The sequence below is a fragment of the Odontesthes bonariensis genome, chromosome 16 (genome assembly GCF_027942865.1).
Source record: "Odontesthes bonariensis isolate fOdoBon6 chromosome 16, fOdoBon6.hap1, whole genome shotgun sequence".
In the NCBI taxonomy this organism is placed as follows: domain Eukaryota; kingdom Metazoa; phylum Chordata; class Actinopteri; order Atheriniformes; family Atherinopsidae; genus Odontesthes; species Odontesthes bonariensis.
The window spans coordinates 15,421,120-15,442,066 of NC_134521.1; the positions used below are offsets into that span (position 1 = coordinate 15,421,120).

A 20,947-nucleotide genomic window follows, 5' to 3' on the forward strand; every position below is an offset into this window, starting at 1 on the left:
GGATGAAAAGGAAAAGCATTATGAGAGAATGATTAAGGGGGAAAAAAATGGACTGAAATTACACTTCCAGGAATCGCCATACAGCGGGAAGCATGCTCCATCACCTAAATGGATTACAGTGCTGGACACAAAAACAAATTGAACTCCAGTCGTAGCCTGTGTACCTGATGCGTCTTGGTGTATCACATAAAGGAAAAAAACTGTGTAGTTGATGGCTGTGGCATGTCACAAGCCTGCCTGAGCGAGGCAACAGACGCTGGCACTTAGCAGACTCCCTCATGCTCGCTGATCTCCTGGGGGTTGGCTGATTACCGTGATTCTGAAATTACAGTCTTGATGAGCGGCAGCATTTCACAACAAAAAACTGCTGTAGAAATGGGTCAGGCAGGAGCCCAGCTTCCATTTAGAGAAATTGAGACGGGAGGAAAAGGAGATGTAGACTTTTGCTGCGATTGATTAGCTAAAGCTGACCAACAAAATGAGTCGTAATCAACGTCTGAGAGGTGATTGATCTTCTGAGCATGTGTAAAAAGACGAAAGTCATAGAGACAATGATGCTGACAGCACAAGCTTCAAGTATTATCAGGCATCAGTTGAACCAAAAATTATATCAAATACGAGTCGGTTCATAACGGTAAAACAAAGTACAGAAAGAGGGCATCGGTTGTTGTTTCCATTTCCATTAATTACAGATTAATTTCTGCCACTCTCACTAGTCACACTCAGTCTCAGCTCTCGCTGGCGATTGCAGACATCAACTCTCCACACCCTCAAATGCCCAAGTTTGTCAGCAGTTGAGTTGTAAAATTCAAATTAAGACACATTGAATTTAGCTGGCAAGCACTGACAAGTTTGCTGTAGAACCGGGGAAGCAGATTGCATCTTAAATTCATTCGCATTACAAGATCAGCAGGGCAAAACCACTCAGCCGCAATCTGTCTGCGAGTCTGACAGTAACGGACTCTTCCTGATGGCGAGAATTAGGCGAGAGGTGGTTGCGTTTAACACACGGCCGAGATGATGGTGTTGTAAAAAACGCATAGGTCCACGGTGTTGTTGTAGATGGCTCCTCAGATGGGGCGAGTCCTCTTTTCATCAGCAAATTAATGGCGCAGTTCATATTAATTTCCTTTGAAGACAGATTTGTGTTTCTGGAGCAGAAAAATATTCTACCACTCCGGTTTTAATTCAGGGCTGCAGAAAAGAACCAGGGCAGGGCGGGCTTAGGGATCTAACATGGGGCGGCAGGTGGAATTTTAAAAGCTCAGCTTGTTGTGTAGGTTAGTGGGTCTGTGTGTGTGTGTGTGTGTGTGTGTGTGTGTGTGTGTGAACGTGTCCTGACATCAGTACTTACATTTCTGAAGTCCAGTGTTCATCTGCGTGTGGGGGAGAAGCTGAAGGGGGAGGTCACCTGGCCCTGGCAGACAGGCCAGCATTTCACACAGACACTAATGCAACATGGGACACACACTTCTCCTCACACTGCAGAGAGGAAACAGAGAGAGAGGGGGAGACAGAGGGGAGAGGTTAGATATAACTGCGAGGCAGCACATGGCGCGTGGCGATACAGAGGCTGAGTTTGGACTAATAGAACTCAGTTGCTGCTCCCTGGAGGAACGGGGCAGTGGGAGACATAGTTAGCTTTCAATTAGAAACTGATTCACACCTGGAGCATCAGGTAAGGTGACATTTGATGCCAATAACAACTTCAATTAAACATCAAACAGCTGAAGTAAAACGGACAGACTGGGCCTGAGGGACTGGCAGTTTTAAAAATCGACCCAGTCCCCCCTACTTCTCCTCGCCCTGCATGTTAGTCACCTAGTTGGACCCGACTAACTGCACTTTACTCTGCGTTTCCACCATAGCAGGGAAGAGGAAATTAATGACTCCCGTATACCCTAAAAGAACTCTCTCCAGAGGCCTGATGCTAGTTGGTCTCAGATCAATACAGCACTCCTTCGTACCTCAAAGAGGCCTTTATTTTTTGGACATTTAACAATGGAGCCAGCGCAGGGTGCGGTGAGAAGAAATGAACAAACACAGCTATGGTCCCGTAAATGCTGGCCACTTTCTGTAATAACTTGATATAACAGTGAAGAATATTTAGCCATGCTCCACTTGGCTTACTGCTGTATTCAAAACACCACAGATGCTTGCTTAATCAGCACCGAAGAACAGTCTGGGAGCAAATTAAGTCTACAGAGTCCGTGCCCTCCCTGTTTGCTGCGTGGCATCAGAGGAGGGCGGCAAGTGTGCGCAGACAAACAGCTTCTATGAGAAAGGCAATTACCCACAAACAACCTTGGCATGCCTGTCTGCCGCAGGGTGATGGCTTAAAAGTATCTTACCCCCTACAGGTTGAATAGACAAGTGGCGGAAAGAGTGACAAAGCGGGAGAGAAAGGTGGAAAGAGAGAAAGACGAGTGGCGGGGGGGCTGAACTTGCTTTAAAAAGCAGGAGCTCAAAAAGGTCAGGATGACAGCTCATTTAAATCCTCTCAGCAAGAGAAGAAAAAAAAAACAAGGCTTAATGAAGCTGCCAGTAATACACAGATACCTGAGGGCGTTGCACCTTGGGGTGCTTCAGGGGCAGGGTGGCGAGGGGGAGGTGGGGAGAAATTGGTGGGTGGTTAGCAGTGGATGGTTGAGCTGCAGTACTGAGATGGATCTGGAAATCTTGAAGGGGTTCTGTACCAATGATGCAGCATCACCTTTCCTTTCCCTCTCTCCTCTTTCTCCTTCCTTTTCCCTGCTTTCAGATTTACAGCCTGGACTGCCATATGGCAGCAATCCCTGCCCTCGATTTAGCGTGTCACCATGCATTAACTTTAATTGGCCTGATATGTTTTTTTTTTTTCCTCTGGCCTTGGATGGATTTTAGGTACGGGAAGCCTTGATGTCAGCAGGCGAGATTTCCAGCTCTCCCACTCATCAGATTTCACACATAGATAACAGCAATTTCTTTGACAGCAGGCATGTTTGGGGTGGAGGAAAACTAAATATCAGTCAGAACAGTGTCTTTGTAACAGCTTTCAAAAGCAGAAGCGATGGCATATGAGTGAAACGATGTTGGGAAAGAAACAACACCAATGTATACTGGCAGATAATTTGTTATAAGAACACACACATCAACACACTACAGGCAGAAAAAACAGCCCACAGGCTACCCCCTTCCCACTTCCCCCACAGTGCCCCTGAATGTCAGAAAACTGTGCAGTGGGGAGTGCAATAGCAAAGGTCAGCCTATGGTAATGCCCAAGCTGACACTCTGCTTTACAACCCGGAGCAGGAGGAGATGAAACCCGACAGACAGAAGCCTGACGTCGACAGACTCGCCCATCAGTAGCACTGCCACACTGACTTCAAATATAGTATCGCACACCAAACACCGGCCCTTTCTACAAAGGCACACACAAAGGCTTTTTTAATACATTAACTGCTGGACGACCACACCTGACGGTGTTAAACCTGGACAGGGTTAGACTCTCTGCAGGGGACTGGCTCAGGAGTCCTAATAGCTCTCTGAGAACCAGGCAGGGGCTTTAGCCTGGTCTGGACCAGGATTTGACCCTCCAGCTCCCCAACCATTCAGGCAAATCAGTATCTACCTCAGTGGCTCAGAAGCTTTTGTGATATACAGACAGGCCCCTCCTGGCATGTGTGGAAACAGAGTTGGGTCTTCGGAGGCCCAGTGGAGTTAGCCAGGCTGGCTTGTGAAGCAGGGATTGGCTTGATGGGAGTTTAGCCAGGGGTCTCACACTATCAGCCCCATGCAGACAGACACCACGGGGCTCGCACAGTATTAGTGGGGGCCCTGTGACTCGGCAAGTCTCCACCGGCTACTTATAGAGCCGCAATAAAAGTGTGTGAATAACGGTGTGGGTTTCATTACAGACAAATAAAAGAGAGCAGACAAAGCAAGAGTTGAGCAAGTGATGTGCATGGCTTGTGTCATGTGTCAAATTGCTCCCATAAAAGCTGACCTATATTTCCTTTTCATTCCTCAGTGGGGAAGGAGAAAAAGAAAGCCCTTTGAAACTTTAAAAAAGAAAAAAAAAAGAACTGAGAAGAATAGGAGGAAGATGAGAGACGGAAGCCATTTAGGAAATTACACCAGTTGGCTGCGTTTCTTTGTAGGAAGGTTTAATCAATATCCTCGATGAACTATAATCTGCAGTGGTTAGAAATGTGCAAATAGCATGAGGCTAATTGCTTAGGAAATCGTCTATTAAGATATCCACCAACAATAATGGAATGCAAAGAAATAATCTAGAGGAAGACATGAATAACATTAGTGAAGAAAAGCAATAAAGAAAAAAAAGGTGAGAAAGTGTGTCTGGTTGCTGGTTGAATATTAGCAGTTTTTCTATACCAATTATGAGCAAAAGGCAATTAAGAGAGGCATGTCAACATGCTGTATAGGGCTTGTGCTTATGGCTGAAGGAAGGGAGTGCAGGAGAAAGCAGGCTGCTGTTGTTTTAATTGCATGTTTACCCCCAGGTTATGGGTCTGAAATAGAGCCAAGAAAAAAAAAATGTTGCCGTAGAAATTCAATGCAACTTCACTGTGCCGATTCTCTCAGGGACAGAGAGTGAAATTACTTTCCTTTGCAAGCCAAGTCTCTGAATAGGAGGTAAAGAAAGAAAGGGAGCAGGAAGATGAGAACAGCTTTTTACCCTTGAATACCAAGTTAGACCATTCAAAAAAAAAAAGGGGGGGGGGGGCTTGGCTCTTGAGCATGTTAGAAAGAAATAACAGCTTGCTATGGCCTTCATTAGCCCATTAGGCTAAACAAACAGAGTTAGAAAAGCATTTATATCTCGTGAAGAAGGCTGTAGGCACGTTAGGCTGGTTCACACACAATGAATCTTGATGACTCCAGCACACCCGGAGGTGTCTGGGACGGCCCGAGACCCTTCGTAAACGGGGTGTTATCTAAAACCAGAAGAGAAAGGTTAAGAAGGAAAGATGGACATGATGAGGAGCATGGTGAGATAAATACGTAAAAGAGAACCAAGCCAAACCCAACTAGCGCCTAAATCGAGACTCTGTAAAATAGTGATTTCCAAGTTGCAAGAAACAGTGTGTCAGGGATAAAACTGTCAAGCAAGGAAACTGCTGCGGTAGTGTGGGAGAGAAGAAGACAGCTACTTGAAACTGCTCTTCTTTAGTGGGAAGGAGGGGTCTGTAACGGAGCTGGGAGGCAGTGTGAACGCTTCGCAACTGACTGATGAAAAAGTGACAGATCCCTGAGGTGAGGTAGTGGATATGGAGCGGAGAGAGACAGCATGCCCCTCGAATACTGCGTTAGCCCACAAGTGGATCGGCTACATTTTTGCATACGTGTCAGACACGGAAAGTTGGTTTCACAGTCAGAACGCAAGGCCATGAAACTCAGAAGAAACACTTGAAAAGTACGAGATTTCTTATCAAACCGACTTCATTCCCCCTCTCTTTGTCTTTGCATCAGTGGCTTGCAGCTTCCTGGATGATGACCGTGACTTTTCACAGTTGAGAAGATGACAGGAACGGTAGCAAGATGAGAGGCTGAAAAAATATTAAGCAGCGAGTTTTCTGGCTTGGCTATCTTTATGCTACGGTCATTACCAGTCTACCATGTCAGCGCTGCGAGGACAGCCAGCAAAGGTTCTTCAACTTGGGGGCAGTTTCACTAATAGCCACTTAAGCTGGCTCTGCTTCCCAAAGAAGCCTGCAAATGTGGAAGGTAGGGCTAAGTGTGCTCAGTCATGTCAAGGCCAGCCAAGGTCTTGGGCAGCCAGAAAAAGCTGGCAGTGCCGCAAGGGTGGTGTCATGAATGCCAAGATGCTGGGGCCCCGGACTGCGCCGCTTGACAGACATGTTTACACCTGATAGAAAATGCATAGTGGATGGCCTGCCAAAAACAGCGGCGATCCAAAGTGAGGGGTGCCAGTCTATTTATTTATTTATGTGAAGCAAATCCATCGAGAGAACAGACAGAAGCTGGGCATGCCTCAGTGAGGAAGAAGCCAGCCTACTCTCAGACATGACAGACCTAAACCACATGGGGAAGGGAGAAAAAAAAACCTGCCATGTAGCAAAAGATCTTATGAAGCAGCTCAGGAGGTTGGATTTGATTTACTTATGCGCTCAATACAACTCACGGGTTCTGATGAGAACATAAAATGATTTAAAGTAATGAGAAGCTGTTCTAAAATCATTGGTGATGAGGTTCAATATTGGGTCAGTCCTTATTCAGCGCCGATGATAGAAGCAGAGGCACCAACTCTAATTTTTTTTTTTAGGGGTTTGAGTTTAAATCCTTCTGAATAGTAAACAAAGTTTTGTCATTTTTTGCTTTAATTTTACATTACAGATACTGACCAGAGACATTTTTACTTTATCTCCAAAAAGGGTACCAGACAAGGGTCTTCACTGTCTGTCTCTGGAAAGTCCTCTAAGGTCCTCGATATAGGTATTTGGAACTATATATTGCCCTCCTTTATAAACCTCAGTATAGTTGGTTTATAGTGCATCAAAAACATGTTTTTTTTTTTTTTTTTTAAATCAAACTTTGAACTTAGAATAAAGTTCTGTATTTGAGTGCAAGAAAAACAATAAAACAGAGGAATGCCATACCTTCATTCAGCAAGTGTCTGGGGCTATCACGAGGAGAATGGTGGTGCGTTTACTGACCGAGGAAAATAAAGATTTTCTCTGCCCTATGTCCATGGTGGCTTTACAAAAGAAAAAAAGATCAGAGACGGTCAGTTCCTAAATGTTACACGAGCAACATTGAGAGTCTTAAGACACACAAATGTTGTATGGTCCAAAAAACAGTCATCTTTGGCCAGTTTATCCATGTAACAAGTTACCCTTACCAAGTCCAAAGTAAAGTGAAGCCGAGGCAGATGGGAGTGTAATTTGTTTTGTGGGTATCCTGTTCCCAGTCGATTGGAAGTATTAAATAAAAGTACAGTGATCGAAGGGGAACACATCTGTTTGTGCCAGATTTCATGGCAATCCAGCCACAAGGTGATCCCACTACCAGACGCAGTGGTCACAGTAACGAGACAAGCACCGCTCCTTGGTGGTGCCACCACATCTGTAATATCCACACATATCTTCACAACACACCAGACAACAACGTGCTGAATCACGTGTAGCTGCATCGAATGCCGCAGAGCTGGGTTTGGTACAGGACAGGAATGTCATGGGCGGACACAGACACTGCATTACCACACATCCACCAACTGTGTGTGTTATAGTATGCAAAGTGGTAGAAATCACCTGACTGGACCCCAGCTGGTGTTTAAAGTTGCTTGCTTTTATTTGAAGGCTCAGTAAATTGCAGTCTTAAACGAGTAGATGCCCGAATTGCTGAGAGATTCTCACATGTAAAATGAACTCCGAACCACTTCTCCTCTGCTGTATACAATCCTTCTGTCTATCAGAGGCTGGAGAGAAGACTTCTGAGCTCCATCTCATTATTTTACTGTAAGTCAGCCGGGCCTCCTCCTTGCTTAGTGGGGGAAAAACTCAATGTGCTGGGAGCCAAAGTGAGGTAGCATTGTTCCAGCTTGTGAAAAAGGGGAAATGAAGATGGAGTGGTTTGATTTCATTTGTCAGCAGGTGCATCCATTTTGTGTTTGCCCCCACACCCATCTCGGCTCTCTCAGTCAAAGCGCTTATCAGAAATTCGACACCCCAGTGACAAATTGAGCCTGCGATTAAAGGGAGAAAGAGGGAAGCTTTGTTAAGTGCTGCTGATTGGGATCCCAGGCTGCCCTCACACATGTGAGATGTCTGGGTGTGTGTGTTTTTGCATGCATTTATGCCTGGTTCAGAGCCAGGAGCAGAGCTGATACCGCCACCTCCTCTCCAATTTTCCAGGTGTTCCCACGGCTTACATTTCTGCTCAGAGAGCTCAGCAAACAAAATCAAATCAATGCAGCTGTTCGCCCGTCTTTCTACACATGCATGAGGGGGAAAAAACACACACAAGTGCAAATTAATATACACTGGTGATTTTCCCCTGCAGGAATAATGACCTCCTTTGATATTTCCTGTGCATTCTTATTGACACGCACACTGTGTTTAACAGAGAGAAAAAAATAAAGCCAAGGCTCTGAGTTTGTACCGCTCAGACCCATTTTATTGACCCAGCCTTAACCAGCCCTGGCCTGTTTGCTAGCACTGGACTGATTTAGATGAGGTGGGGGGAGCAGAGCAGCTCTTCTGGGCAGAACTGTGCAAGCGCTGACTCTCACAAATCATCCTAAAAGGGCTTAACACACAAAAACAGCTTCCACAGGCCTGTTGTGAGAGATTTATCCTCTGTGCCATTATACTAACTGGCTTCTCTCCCATATCAGCTGCATATATAGTCATATACACACACATATAAAAAAAAAAATTTCAACTAACTAGACTTATGCCACAGTGGAAAAAGTCACTCAAACAATTCCGCCTTTAAATATTCGACACTAAATAACTTTGTTCTCCAGAAGTCTTCTTATTTATGTGGCACGTTGCTCACATGCTGTGGTTTCGTCACTAGTGCCATAAAAATGCCAGCAGTGTAAGAGTTTCAGTCATTTTAAGAATTTAGATGCTGTAATAACTCAGGGCCATTCAATCATTCATGGACACCGACGTCTCAAAGAATTTCAGCAACCCGGGGCTTCATCTTTAACTCTGGTATGTTTAATAAAGCTTCGCCAAACCACTGGCTTTTACCTTTTTATGCTATCCGAGTTACCCGGAGTGGATTATTGAGATACAGGTCTGGTGGTGATGTGTACTCAGCAGCGTCTGCAAGTTACATACCAGCCAAAAACAACATGTTAGTATTGTTACATGTTAACATAATAACATGCTGCGTATGTGTCCAGTAAAATCTAATCCATGTCCATAAAACGATGGTAAGGTTAGCCGACTCCAAGGTAGTCTGGCCCCAACGAAACCCCTACATATCTGGAGATCAGCCAAAAGAAGATCTCTCCACTGGACATCAATGTCCTCCTTTTGCCTCTGGCTAGACATTTGCGGCCTCTATTTCGTCTCCTGTGTGAATGTGAGCGCCTCTCCACCCCCAGCTTTCCCCAGCAGACAACTGCTTGGAGGTACCAGGCAGCAAGGCGGTGACTCTGGAGAGCCAGACAAACACAGGCTCGGGATGGCAAACATCTCACCTCTGTGTCTGCATGGGAACATCTGGCCCCTCCAGGTTCAAAGGGCCGTCCGTCTGTCGAAATGTGAGCCTACACACCATGTTGGCGTATGCTCGAGTTGTCATAGCACCAGAGTTTTTACCTCCTACACTTGCAGCGGTAGATATACCAAAACAGTCACTACAGTTCAAAGCAACAAGGAAACCAAAATTTCTCCAAGCGAGCACAGGACTCTTTTATGATGTTCAAATGACTGATTTAGCAGATTTAGTTCAGAATTTGCCCTCACAGCCTGCAGCGCAAGCTTTTCAGAACAGACCAAAAAGGAAAAAGTGCTTATTTTGCAGCCATGTATCGAAAGTTGTCAAGTATGTAGTGCCTGTTCGGAGTTGTCATTTTCTGTTAAGCGATAGTGACAGAACTGATCACGCTCTGGCTGCAGAAGATCTTTGTATTTAAACACTAAACATTCATCCTGTGTGTGGCTACAGTACTTTGGAAATCTCGGACTTGAAACTTGAAATCTTCCGTATCTTCTTCTAGCCTGCACCGCTGAAACGAAGTCAGAGCAGTAATAGAGTTAACCCCGCTGATAAAAACTCTTTTTCCCGTCGATCTCCCTCCTTTTCTCTCTTGCATCATGTCCGCTTATACAGATCTCCTGTGGCCGTCCAATGATTCAAGACTGATGAGGCTTGCTCAAAGGTCTATGCCACTGAACACGGCATTAATGCACCCAGCAGCAAATTTTTTGCCATCGACCACAGTTCCCTGCAATAAGGACAGAGCCATCAATCAGGCTGAGATAGCCGACACCAGAGACGGGCTGATGAAGTAGGGGACTTTGGAGCTAATGACAAATGGATCTCTAAGATATGGTCACAGTATACTATGACAATCCGCTGAGAACACTTGACCTTAACAAAATCCTCCAGCCACTTTTTGCCAGCACTGTGCAATGCGAAAAAGCTGCGACAATTCAGGCTGCTGTTGAGGTTAAGAAGTGCTGCTATTGTGCGAGAACTCCAGCAGCCTCACCGCTGTCATCAGAGCTGCTCCTGACTGGCCCAGCCTCCTCTTTTCTCACACCAAAGCTCCAAGAGTGACCTTCAGCAGGCCCGCTAGTCCTGCTAATTGGGGTCTCTACAGAGCACAGCACCCCCCCCCCCCACACCCCTCTTTATTGCACCGGAGGAAGGACTGCGGGGCAGAGGAAACGAAAAATAGCAAAGGACTGCGTGGTAAACAGAAAGTAGAACCTATTCTTCAGAACTCAACTTCAACAAGCAGAATTAAACTTCACTGCACTGAAAAGAAGAAAACCCAGTCAATTTTAACACTGATGTTGAGCATCGACAATAACAAGCCATCAAATCTAACAATATATAGTATAACTGAATCCACACAAACAGAATAATTCATATAAAACCTAGGCCCTCCAGAAAAACGCGATTTTGCGATCGCTGATTTTATTGCAAAATCAGCAAAATACCGCTGATTATGCGGGGGTCAATATTTTTCAAAAAAGCCGCATATTCACCGCAATAATCACATTTTCCGCGCAAAATATGCGAAATATGCAGGATTCGCTTGATTTCACAATCTCCGCACCTTTCTGCATGAAGTTGGGAAGAGAAAAAAAATGTCAAAAATTAACTAGAGACAAAATTAAAAAAGCTAATCGATCTCACCTACCAACGCACATTATTGCCAAAGACCGGGCAAACCAGTACCCCGATGTCTTGCACGAAAGCGGGGGGGAAACTATTCTGCACCCCGTGCAACTGTGTGTTGGAGCATAAAAGAAAATCGTCGGTGACGTGCCACTTTACCAGCGCGAAACATTTGAAAATGCTTTCTGCAGCTGCGGAAAGGAAAGCCAAAGCCAGACAGCTGACGTTCACTGAGGCATCAACCTCCAAAACCATTGCGAGGGCTACCAGAAACGAGGTGAGTAGCGTACAAGCTTGAAATTGGCCAAATAAAGAATAAATGAAACAGAATGAGACCGAGAAGTGTGTGTGTATGTGTGTGTGTGTGCGCGCGCGTGTGTATGTATTGTGAAACTGCTCAAGTTGTTAAAATAAAAAAACCTTCTGTGAAGTAACTTGGTTCCAGTATGCTTGTTTATCATAGGTCGTCTTTAAAATGACTCTTTTTCATTCAGTAGCAGCATATTTTGCAACTTTGCATAATTCGCAAGTTTCCGCAACTTCTCGCAATTTCACGGCATAAAATCATTAAAAAACCCTGCATATTCAATCGCAAAATCCAGGATTTTAGCCCGCGTAATCAAGGATTTATGCCCGCGTTTTTCTAAAATGGTTTAATATCCAACGTTTCCAAAGCTGCTGGCATTTTGTCAGCATATTCTTTTTACTGTCACATGAGGCAGAAAACTCTCACAACCGAGAAGCTGCGGCTAAAAGTATGAAAACAATCATGCTCATCAATATTTTTGCTTCATAACACACCATATGTCAATATGAATATGTCATAGGTCTGAGGGAGATACTTGTACAAGTTATTTTAGTGTCTGAACACATCTAATCAATCACAACTGTTGAAGAACATGACGATATCTCTTGGTCAACAGGGTCGATGCTCCGCTCTCGGGAATGTGGATAAGAGAGTGACGTCGTTCATTTAGAGCAGAATCAGGCTGGCTGCAGCTGTGCACTTTGCCTTTGCCAACACATCATCATATCGGGGCTACTTCCTATCAGTGGGATCAGCACTCAGTTCAAAAAAATCATCAGGAAATCATCCTGTAAAGACAAGATACACCGAGGCCTTTATGTCACTGAACCGTTTTCTGTTTGAGGGTAAAACACATTTTCTCAAGGAATTAGCGGACATACAGTGAACCGGGTAACCATTTTAAGCAGGAATGGCCAGGAATAGAAAGGTCTGCATTTAATTTGCTAATCCATCATTCCAATTGTACTCTGTAACAAAGAGAAAGAGAGTGGTGGGGCATTCATAGGCAATGGAGCATGCTGAGGGGTGCGTGTGCGGTTCTCCATGGAGCCAGAGAGGCCGCAGCCCTTGGCCCTAAAAGCCCGGCCAGCATCGAGGAGAATGGGCTCTGATGAGCTCAACGCAAGCAAGACTAATCCCTTCATGTCTAAAGAATTGTTTAACTATGTTTGACTGATTAACCCAAACCCCTCGATTCCACTTACAATCTATTTGTTCAATCAAGTTCCCTGCACTCATCATGCTGCAGTGTGTGGGTGGGTGGTGATGGCGAGGAAGAGAAAGAAGAGGGAAGCAGAACAAGATGGAGATAAACAAAAAGGGCAGCAAAAACAATCCATTCGGCTGGAGAATGCAAAAGTCAAAAGGACAGCATTTTCGTTCTGCTCGCGATTGTCAAAATGCACATCGCACGAGTTCCTGCGAACCATCTGTTGCTAACATTCAAAGGTCACCGAACACTTCCCTAAAGAGCTTTCAAGTAGAAAGACTGCAGCAGTGAGTTAGCACCACACTGCCATTCCGGTTTTTACTGGGTTCATGGGAAAAGGAAATTTAAAGACACTGTCTCCTGTGTGGAAAAGAGGTTGCCAGGAAGATTAACCCAGCTTCCTTTTATAGCCTCAGACAAGAGGTTAAATCACACATTACACTGCCTGAAATGTCTCCTAGTAATTAGATCAAGAATATTACTCTCTCTTCTTCCCTTTGCAGACTGCAGCTGATCAAAGCCTAATGATGGTGTCAGTGCCATTGGCAGAGCTGGCTGGGTAAATCTCCCCATCGGGATGGCAATCTGTCAGGGCAGCAAGCCCTGCTAAACAGCACAAGACGCGAATACAATGGGGCTCGACGCAAAGTGGACTAAATGAACCACATCCTTTACCAACAAATGATCCATCAGCTGTGCATCATTAAAATTCATCTCTTTGTTTTGGGTCTGTGATGGTGTGTTTACATGTACACAGTCAGCGCAGTTGTATGCATTAAGAGGGATCTTGTTGATATCTGTGAACTTCATCTCAATAACAGTGAAACTCACAACCGGCGGATCTGCTGCATCTCAGTGCCAGAGCAGATCTAAGCAGCACCTGGTCCCTTGATGGGGTGAGGGGGCTACTGGCTATTAATTACAGAAAGCCGACACGCAGCGCAGGCAAACCCCCGCAATGAGACCCTGAGATGTCAGTTACCCAGCAAGACGAATGCCTTTCTGTCACACAGCAACACGACCTGCTTCAGGACTTTTTACATACAAGTACTTTCAAGTGAGTCTTTCATATTGTAGCCCAGCCTTCTTCTTTTGCTTCTCCCCCTACATTTCAATCACATTGTGCAGACGGTACTCTACTTCAGGGGACACTTTCTGACAAATGTAAAATGCTTGTGCAGGAGCATGATAAAAGTTGACATTCTCCTTTTCTAATCCAATGCTTCCTTTGTAAACAACCTCGCCTTTCTTTTTTCTTTTTTATAAAGTGGTCCACACGAACGTGGGCTGCAAATACATCACACATAATGGTCAATGTCATTATTTGCTCTCGAACTCAATGGCCGCAAACAAAAGGAGGAAATGGCAGGAGATATGCCAATCATTTATTGCTGAAAGATGTCTGACAAAGGAGGCCCTAAAAACCCGACAGCTTTTCTTTTCCACGTCAATCCACAGCACAACAAGCTCCTGAAAAAAGGGGCCCTGGACAACAGACTGCGGCATGAGAACTGACCCCGATCTTAACCCCATACAGGTGGTATTACAGCTCTAACATTGGACACAAAACGTGTCTTTAGACTGACTCTCAGAGATCATCTGGGCCCACACAAAGATACCAATTTTTTGCAGAAAAAAAAAAAATCCCCTAGAATATGTTATTGAGAAAGCCTTGCTCTTAATGTAAACTACAAGCATAAATGTTATAATCTGAATAAGGATGTAGCAATGCTGAATTATGCTGTGGTGGTTTCTTATAGAAGAAGAAATAGGCATGTTTAAAATGCTCTAAATGTAAAAAAGGGGGCATGCAAAGCTGTAAAAATAATTTTAAAAAAGTAATGCATCTGTTGTTCAAACAATAATCTCAACAATAAAATAAAATACAGATTATCTCAATGCACAAAATCCCTGTGTGAGAGAATAATGTGACTCCTGTCTGATTGTTGCAGAGTTGAATCCAACTACACAGTTGAACTATGTGTTGTGATTACAGCCAACATCCCCCTGCAGAGCGACAACTGCATCTCTGCACATTCCAGGAAAGGCAACCGGCTGAAGACAGCCAATACACCAGAGAGGAGGAGACATAAACAATGTAAGCCAGTTTGAAAGCTGCAACGATGTTTACTGTCTCACTAAGTGCATTTCATCCCCTTTGCTATCTCAGCAGCGGTGGTATTTCAGCATGCAGCACAGAGGGGCTGCTGATGCCACAGGTCTGTGCACGGAGGGCTCAGTCACAGGCTGGGGAGATTGTTTGGACAATGTAGGTGTCAGACACACTGCCTGTCTGGAATGATGATTCAGCTCAGCTGCTACAAAACACCTTCTGGTTACTTAGAAACCCCAACAAAAAAATAACTTGAAGGTTGTTGGTTTTTTTGGGTGTAACTGTTGAAAACCTCAGAAGAATTTCTGCCTTGTTTGAATTGGTACATTGCTATCAGATAGAGAGGTCTGCATTTGCTTCAAACAGGCACTGAATGACACGCCAGAGATTAGCCTCTGAAGGTCACAGTCTTAGCCTATCCTTTCAGCCACTTTTCACCACAGAACCTCGGGCCCTTTTGAACAACAGGAAGAATGTCATCTGGTTACTTTTCAAGGCACGAAGACACCATTCACTGCAGCCAACAATGGCTGCAAACAGGACCAGAGGGTTAGAAGGTTATAAAGGACCCCATTCTAAGCACCGCTTGCTCTCAAGCACTCAGTACGCAGACACACACACACACACACTGAGGCCTGGAGAAGTGGTGTGACCCATGATAAACTGAGGAGGGTCATGGCAAAGTGCCTGGCACTGACTGCTCTACACAACAGCTCTCTGAGCTCAGCCATCATCTCGCTCCAGCATAGATCCTGACACCCGGACCAAACTTCCAAGCTCTCACTGCTTTGTCCAGACTACAGAGGATAACTGAATAATAACCACACTATCCCCCAGGTTTCTGCGTCCTGTTCAAAATTTCAAAGAAAAATTTTGTGAATAAATTCACACAGCTACATATTTGGCCAGAAAATAAAAACAGGGACTTTTAAATACCTCCACAACATCATTTCAGAATACACTGTGCTTACAGTGTCCCACAGAGCAACTCACACTCCAGACCGGGCTCAAACACTTGACCAATTTAGTCTCTAATGAAGCCTCTGAAATATTCAAAATAAAGCCCAATTAGCCGACGGCATTTTACATCTCCTCCCTATTTAATCCTCTCGAAGCTTAGTCTTATCTAATATCTGCGCTGGCAATGACACTTTGGGCTCACTCTTCCTCCATCGCCTCCACTTGATATCTCCTGCAGCTTTGCTGCTCGTTTGTTGTGGCATTCTTTCTGACCCCACAGACAGGGTCAGACTCTGAGCTTCTCTGTTGGTAGCTAATGATGTCCTGATATGTACAGTTGGCATGGACATTGGAAAACTGCAGCAATAACCGTGGACAGGCTAATGGCATCTATTAGGATTACTTCATAGTGATACGGGACTTGCCTGGCAACCTCTTATTAAAGAGTGCTCGGTATTGTGGGTGGAGAACATCAGTGAAGGGTCAGTGATCCGATTGAGACGACCTTATCTCGTGCCATAAACAGATAACAGTATCTGCCCTGCTCTTCTGCTGTTCCTGTGAGATAGAGTGGATAAACAACCCTGTCATCTGCAGTGTCTCCGACAATCCTGATCACATAGATTCAGTCCTAGACCGAGTCTTGTTCATCCTGCTGGCCTTACTGCTGCAAATGTCACCAGGAGGCTTAGATTCTTCCATGATTACCCTCAAGCTAAAGACATAACAATTTAAGAAATCCCTTTGGTCCTACTGCTTGTAACGTCACTGTCTGGCTTAAAGCCTCAGGTTTGCCTATTACGCAAACTACCAAGCAAGCACACAGCTCTTTGCCCTAATTGGGCCTGCCGGCTAGCATGCAAATCTTCATTAAAAAATAAAAAAAAAACACTAAAATACAACAAACAACGACACAAAGTGTAAGTAAAACAACCCACAAGTAACAAAGTAAATGCCATGCATCAGCTGACCCACAGCCTCAGTCCTACTGTTCAGTGCTTTTTATCCGAGGTATCCAGGAGCTGTTCGTCATTTCGTCACGAGGTTGCAGTTTTCCTCTGAGCCTGACCTGACTTTGCCACACCACCAAACATCTGCTCCGACTCTGAAACCACTCTCGTGCAGCTGAAGAGACATCAGGAGGTCTCGGGGAGAGTTTTTCCAAGTGGTGGGTGGCTGAGTGGGGGAGAGTGGGCTGACAGCTGCACTGGTGGCTCGAGGACCAGAAGGTGGAGCTGGCTGGCAAATCATTGGTACCTGGAAAATCTCTACCCTGCTGCCCGAGAGCGCGGGGGCTGCCTCATTTAGCAAATGGATGATATTCAACAAATGCTGCACATCCAAAATGACTAGGTGAGGAAAATGGAAACCTGTCATGCACATGAAACACACTGACAACACCTGGGAGAGATTTAGCACACACAAGCTCCCGCTGGAATATGAAAGAAACAAATGCATTGCATTGCATTGGGGAGAGCACGCGGTTACACATTTCCAATTCAATTATCGTCACTAAAATGCTTCATCAAGTCACTGCCTTTGAATTACCCAAAACGAGCATCATTCCAGCACAGAAACTACCACTTCAAAAATATGTTGGTTAGCCAAGTGATTTCACAGTCAACAATCACAGAATCAGGGCTGTTACTAATCAATGGGCTTTAATGAGCTCCCTGTGAATCCCAACAACAGATGAAACATAAAAGCTGCTCAAGTTCTGTGGTTCACTCTTTGTACCTTGTGATCTGTTATTCACAGTCTTGCTCTGAAGTAGCTGAGAAATAAAGCAAGCTTTGATGTCTTCCTCTTATTACTGAAATAAGCCGAATGTTGGGATTCAGATCATTTGGCTGTCGAGTGGAAAACCTCCTCCAACACAAAACATCCGGGCTTCACTGTAAGATAAACAGGACAACTGTGAACCGCGAAGCTACAGCAGCAGCTATGCCATGCAAGTATTCTTGAGAAAATGACCTTCCTCTCTACTCACAATCTAGATCAATATGTTGAAATATATTTGTCAGTGGCTTGCTGGGAGATAAAAACAAGGCGAGCTTGCTTTTCTGTCAGTTTGCCCTCAGCAAAGACTGTGGATTTGCGGTGACAGGTCAAAGAGTCAGCACATGACTCACAGGCAGAGGAGGAGAAAACACTTCGAAAAGCCACGCAGAGATCTAATTAACACATGCATTCAAGTGGTGTTTCAATTTGGTGGAACGCAGTAATTTTCTGCATTGCTGACCAGCATGACATGAACAAATGTACCAGGTGCTCCTGACACTCAGGCTGATTGCCTGGCTTTATAACTAAGAGCAAACACAAATGTCATCTTCTGTCTTAAATAGAGGTAAGCACACTCACAGTCCGTGAGCACACACACATATAGAGTCACAAATATGGCACTTAAAACCAAACATCTACGTCAAACAAACTGATCACCTCTGCACCACAAAGTGTCTGAGGCATTTTGCACAGCTTCTCCCAGCATTAGTTAGGCTGCTGTCATTAGAGGTGAACTGCATTTTGCAGATGGGAAGAGGCATTACAGCAATTTGCTGCTAAGACCTAATTAATCTTCATTGTGCTGGGAAACATAGCACCCAAATGCAAAGAAGGTTCCTTCTGCACGATAATTGCAGGGGGTCTAGGGGCTCCGAGTTTCCCCAACAACAAGGTCTGAAATTTAATTATCTGCTCTTTGGAAAATGTAGGGGGAGAAAGCTACATTGCAAAACTGCACTTTGGGGCAAGTAATATCAGGCCTTTGTTTGAGTAAGCACAGGATATCACTGAGCACATCCTCCCCGCTACCATAAATTAAACAGTCTCACCTTTGTCATGGAAAGAAAAGATAAAAGCTATTTACATAACGACTGATTTTTTTTTTTCTTTACATCAAAATGAACATGCAAATGTGACAAAAGAGCTCCTATCTCCCGACATTTCCCTACAATGTTTCTGTTTTTTTTGTTTTTTTTAATCATCTTACCATGTGCAGAGTAAATACAGATTAACTTCCACAGTCCCATCAGTCACTGAGGAGTTGCTCTACTGCGGTATGCTTTTCAATAAAAATCCGTCAAGCTCCATGACATTACAGACCGATTATATCAATAAAGTCAGACTCAGAGCAGCCAGAGACAACACGGACAGGCTGTGGCAACATTAACATTCCGCCGTGTAAAGATCAGTCTTAGAGGGGGAGAAACATCGATAGGATCCCATTAGTTAAGTGCGCCCTTAGGATACCCGAAATTTGATCAGAGATAGACCTTCCCCTTCCAGACACGAACCACCGTAAGACAGCAAGAAGAAAAAAAAAGAAAAAGCAAAACAGCTGCTCTCCTCCGCCTCTGAAACTACTCCTGCTCTCCTCCTCAGTGGTCGGGGTTGTGCGGCAGGATCAGGATGAGCCCGGTGACGTCAACCTTTTGTTATCACCTTTAACACTTGCTTTTGCAGGTGCAAACACTCCACTTTCCTCTGTCAGTATATGAGGTGCTATTTGCAGACAAGCTGTGGGAGACGACTGACTCTCTATATGTGCATGCATGCACGTCCTAATGATTTATATGGGATACCAGCACCACGAAGAAGAATCTAATACATACCTTGAGAGTTGCACCTATCATAAAAATAGCACAAGTGAACTTAATTTCAAGCTGGCTTTTTCAAGGAGATCAACATTTCTCTTGAGAGTTGGCACTAAAACAATCAGCATCGTGATGGTGAATTTCACCAATTTATGACAGTTGGTTAGCGGTCAAATGAACATCTGCTTAATCCCCACTAGTTGTTGTCACACTGCAAAACAGAACTAGCTAAAAAAAATAATTAAAAAAAGCTCTTCAACACACTCCCAGTTCGCCCTGTAAACACCAGATTAAACAAGAATTTAAGGTTGTTTTTAATGCGTAAAAATAATAGCGACTCCTGTGAGACCGTTAAGCCGTATGTGGAGGTTTTACCACATATAAACAGACAATAAAGGGGACCAGTACAGAGCTATAAACCTGCAGGTTATCAGTCAGAGTGCCAGCTGACTGCCCGGGCTCCTGGCTTGCTAAGCTAGCCAGACAGTCTGAAACATACACAGTCCCATTGTTGCCTTCTCAGCCTCTTCTGATATCTTATGCCACGATTTAAGAGGATGTCACACAGTATGGAGCAGCAGCCAGGTCGTAAAGATGCAAGTACTTACTCTCCGTTTACCTCGGCGAAAAGCATCGTTTAGTACGTCGCCATGGTTTATAACGGACAGATTTTCTCCCGTTGCCCTGCGCTGCCCGAATCACTGCTGCTGCTCCTGTCTGCGGCAGCAACTTCCGGCGCATGCGCTATTAACTGGTACCGTTCCAGACCAAGCCGTGCGCTGCGCAGGACGCACGAGCGGATTTAAAGGCACAGTCCTCACGCGACGCAATTGGACGTTCGAACATGTGCACAATGGTTAGAAGTCGAGGAAAGTTTAATTATTAGTAATCTTGTTTTGTTGTTTGGTTCACAAGCTTTTGATTTTAAGAAAATTATACAAATGACAATATACATCAATCAACACACATTAATCAACATATATACATTATTTAGCATATAAACAAGTAATTTTACGTCAGTTGGCCAAAGTTAGCTAAGAGGCTAATTTTCACTGGCATGAAAATTCACTATTCAAAATTCCTGAATATATACCTTTTTATATATATAATACTTTAGACGTATTTTACATTGTATCATATTTTGTACTTTTATTATTTCTGTTTTTCACATTTCCTTTTCGTGTCATATGTTTTCGTGGCCACCATGTAATTCTTCATCTCCTACACTGGTTTAAGATTTGCTCTGAGCTTTATTACATTATCAGATTGCATCCCTGTGTTCCTCTCATATTGTATTATGATTCTTGTTGGGGAAGATAAAGATAAAGCCTTGTGAGAGCTCTGTTGGTCACATGCTTTGTGATTTGATGAAAGGTTCTATTTGTGCATCCCTATGTGTATAGCTCCCTAATCAAAGACTTATATTGCAGTGACAACTAAAATAAATTACTCTATTACAATCACCCACGTGCCTTCTCCACGGTATTGATACCATTTTATTACCAGAGAGACACAGATGGACAACAGTGAAGATTGGAGCGTGTTATGGGAACACTTGAAAATGTGCGCTCACGACCGTGTAATGTCATGTCATGTTCGCGCCTGCACAAAGGGGATCGAATAATATGGAGCCAGACAATATCACACAAACATCTCTGATATGGCGCATTGTGAAAGATAGGTCCATTGCCCGGGTTCCAGTACAGACTGGGCTTATTACAATACTTCCGCCAATTTAAGCCTGCAAGCTTCACCTTCCCCATCAGCAAGTGAAAGAGGGAAGAATCTGGTCTGAAAGCCCAATCACACACAACGCTCTGAGTTCAGCAGGTGGGGAAGTGGCAGCAGCAGGCTCTATCAGGCAATAATACAAAGTTAATGATGCAGAATGGTGTCTTTCTCCATACCAAAAACGACATCAATACAGGATGTTTAAG

The 20,947-nt window shown here is 44.3% G+C and overlaps 1 protein-coding gene across 5 annotated transcripts in view; it reads right to left on the reverse strand.

The window, feature by feature from the left end:
- Window positions 1-19,728, reverse strand: part of fam222ba (family with sequence similarity 222 member Ba) — a 27,698-nt gene extending 7,970 nt beyond the window's left edge. The window contains exons 1-2 of one of the 5 annotated variants that reach the window (XM_075486384.1): window positions 19,630-19,728; window positions 1,355-1,482 (exon numbers count right to left, since the gene is read on the reverse strand). In XM_075486384.1, the coding sequence (XP_075342499.1) occupies window positions 1,355-1,436 (82 nt within the window). In that variant the 5' untranslated portion in view covers window positions 1,437-1,482; window positions 19,630-19,728. Of the gene's footprint in view, window positions 1-1,354; window positions 1,483-16,355; window positions 16,670-18,406; window positions 18,919-19,618 lie in introns of those variants that run through there. The other 4 variants (XM_075486382.1, XM_075486383.1, XM_075486386.1 and 1 more) reach the window with 4 other exon arrangements.
- Between the last annotated feature and the right edge of the window lie 1,219 nt (window positions 19,729-20,947).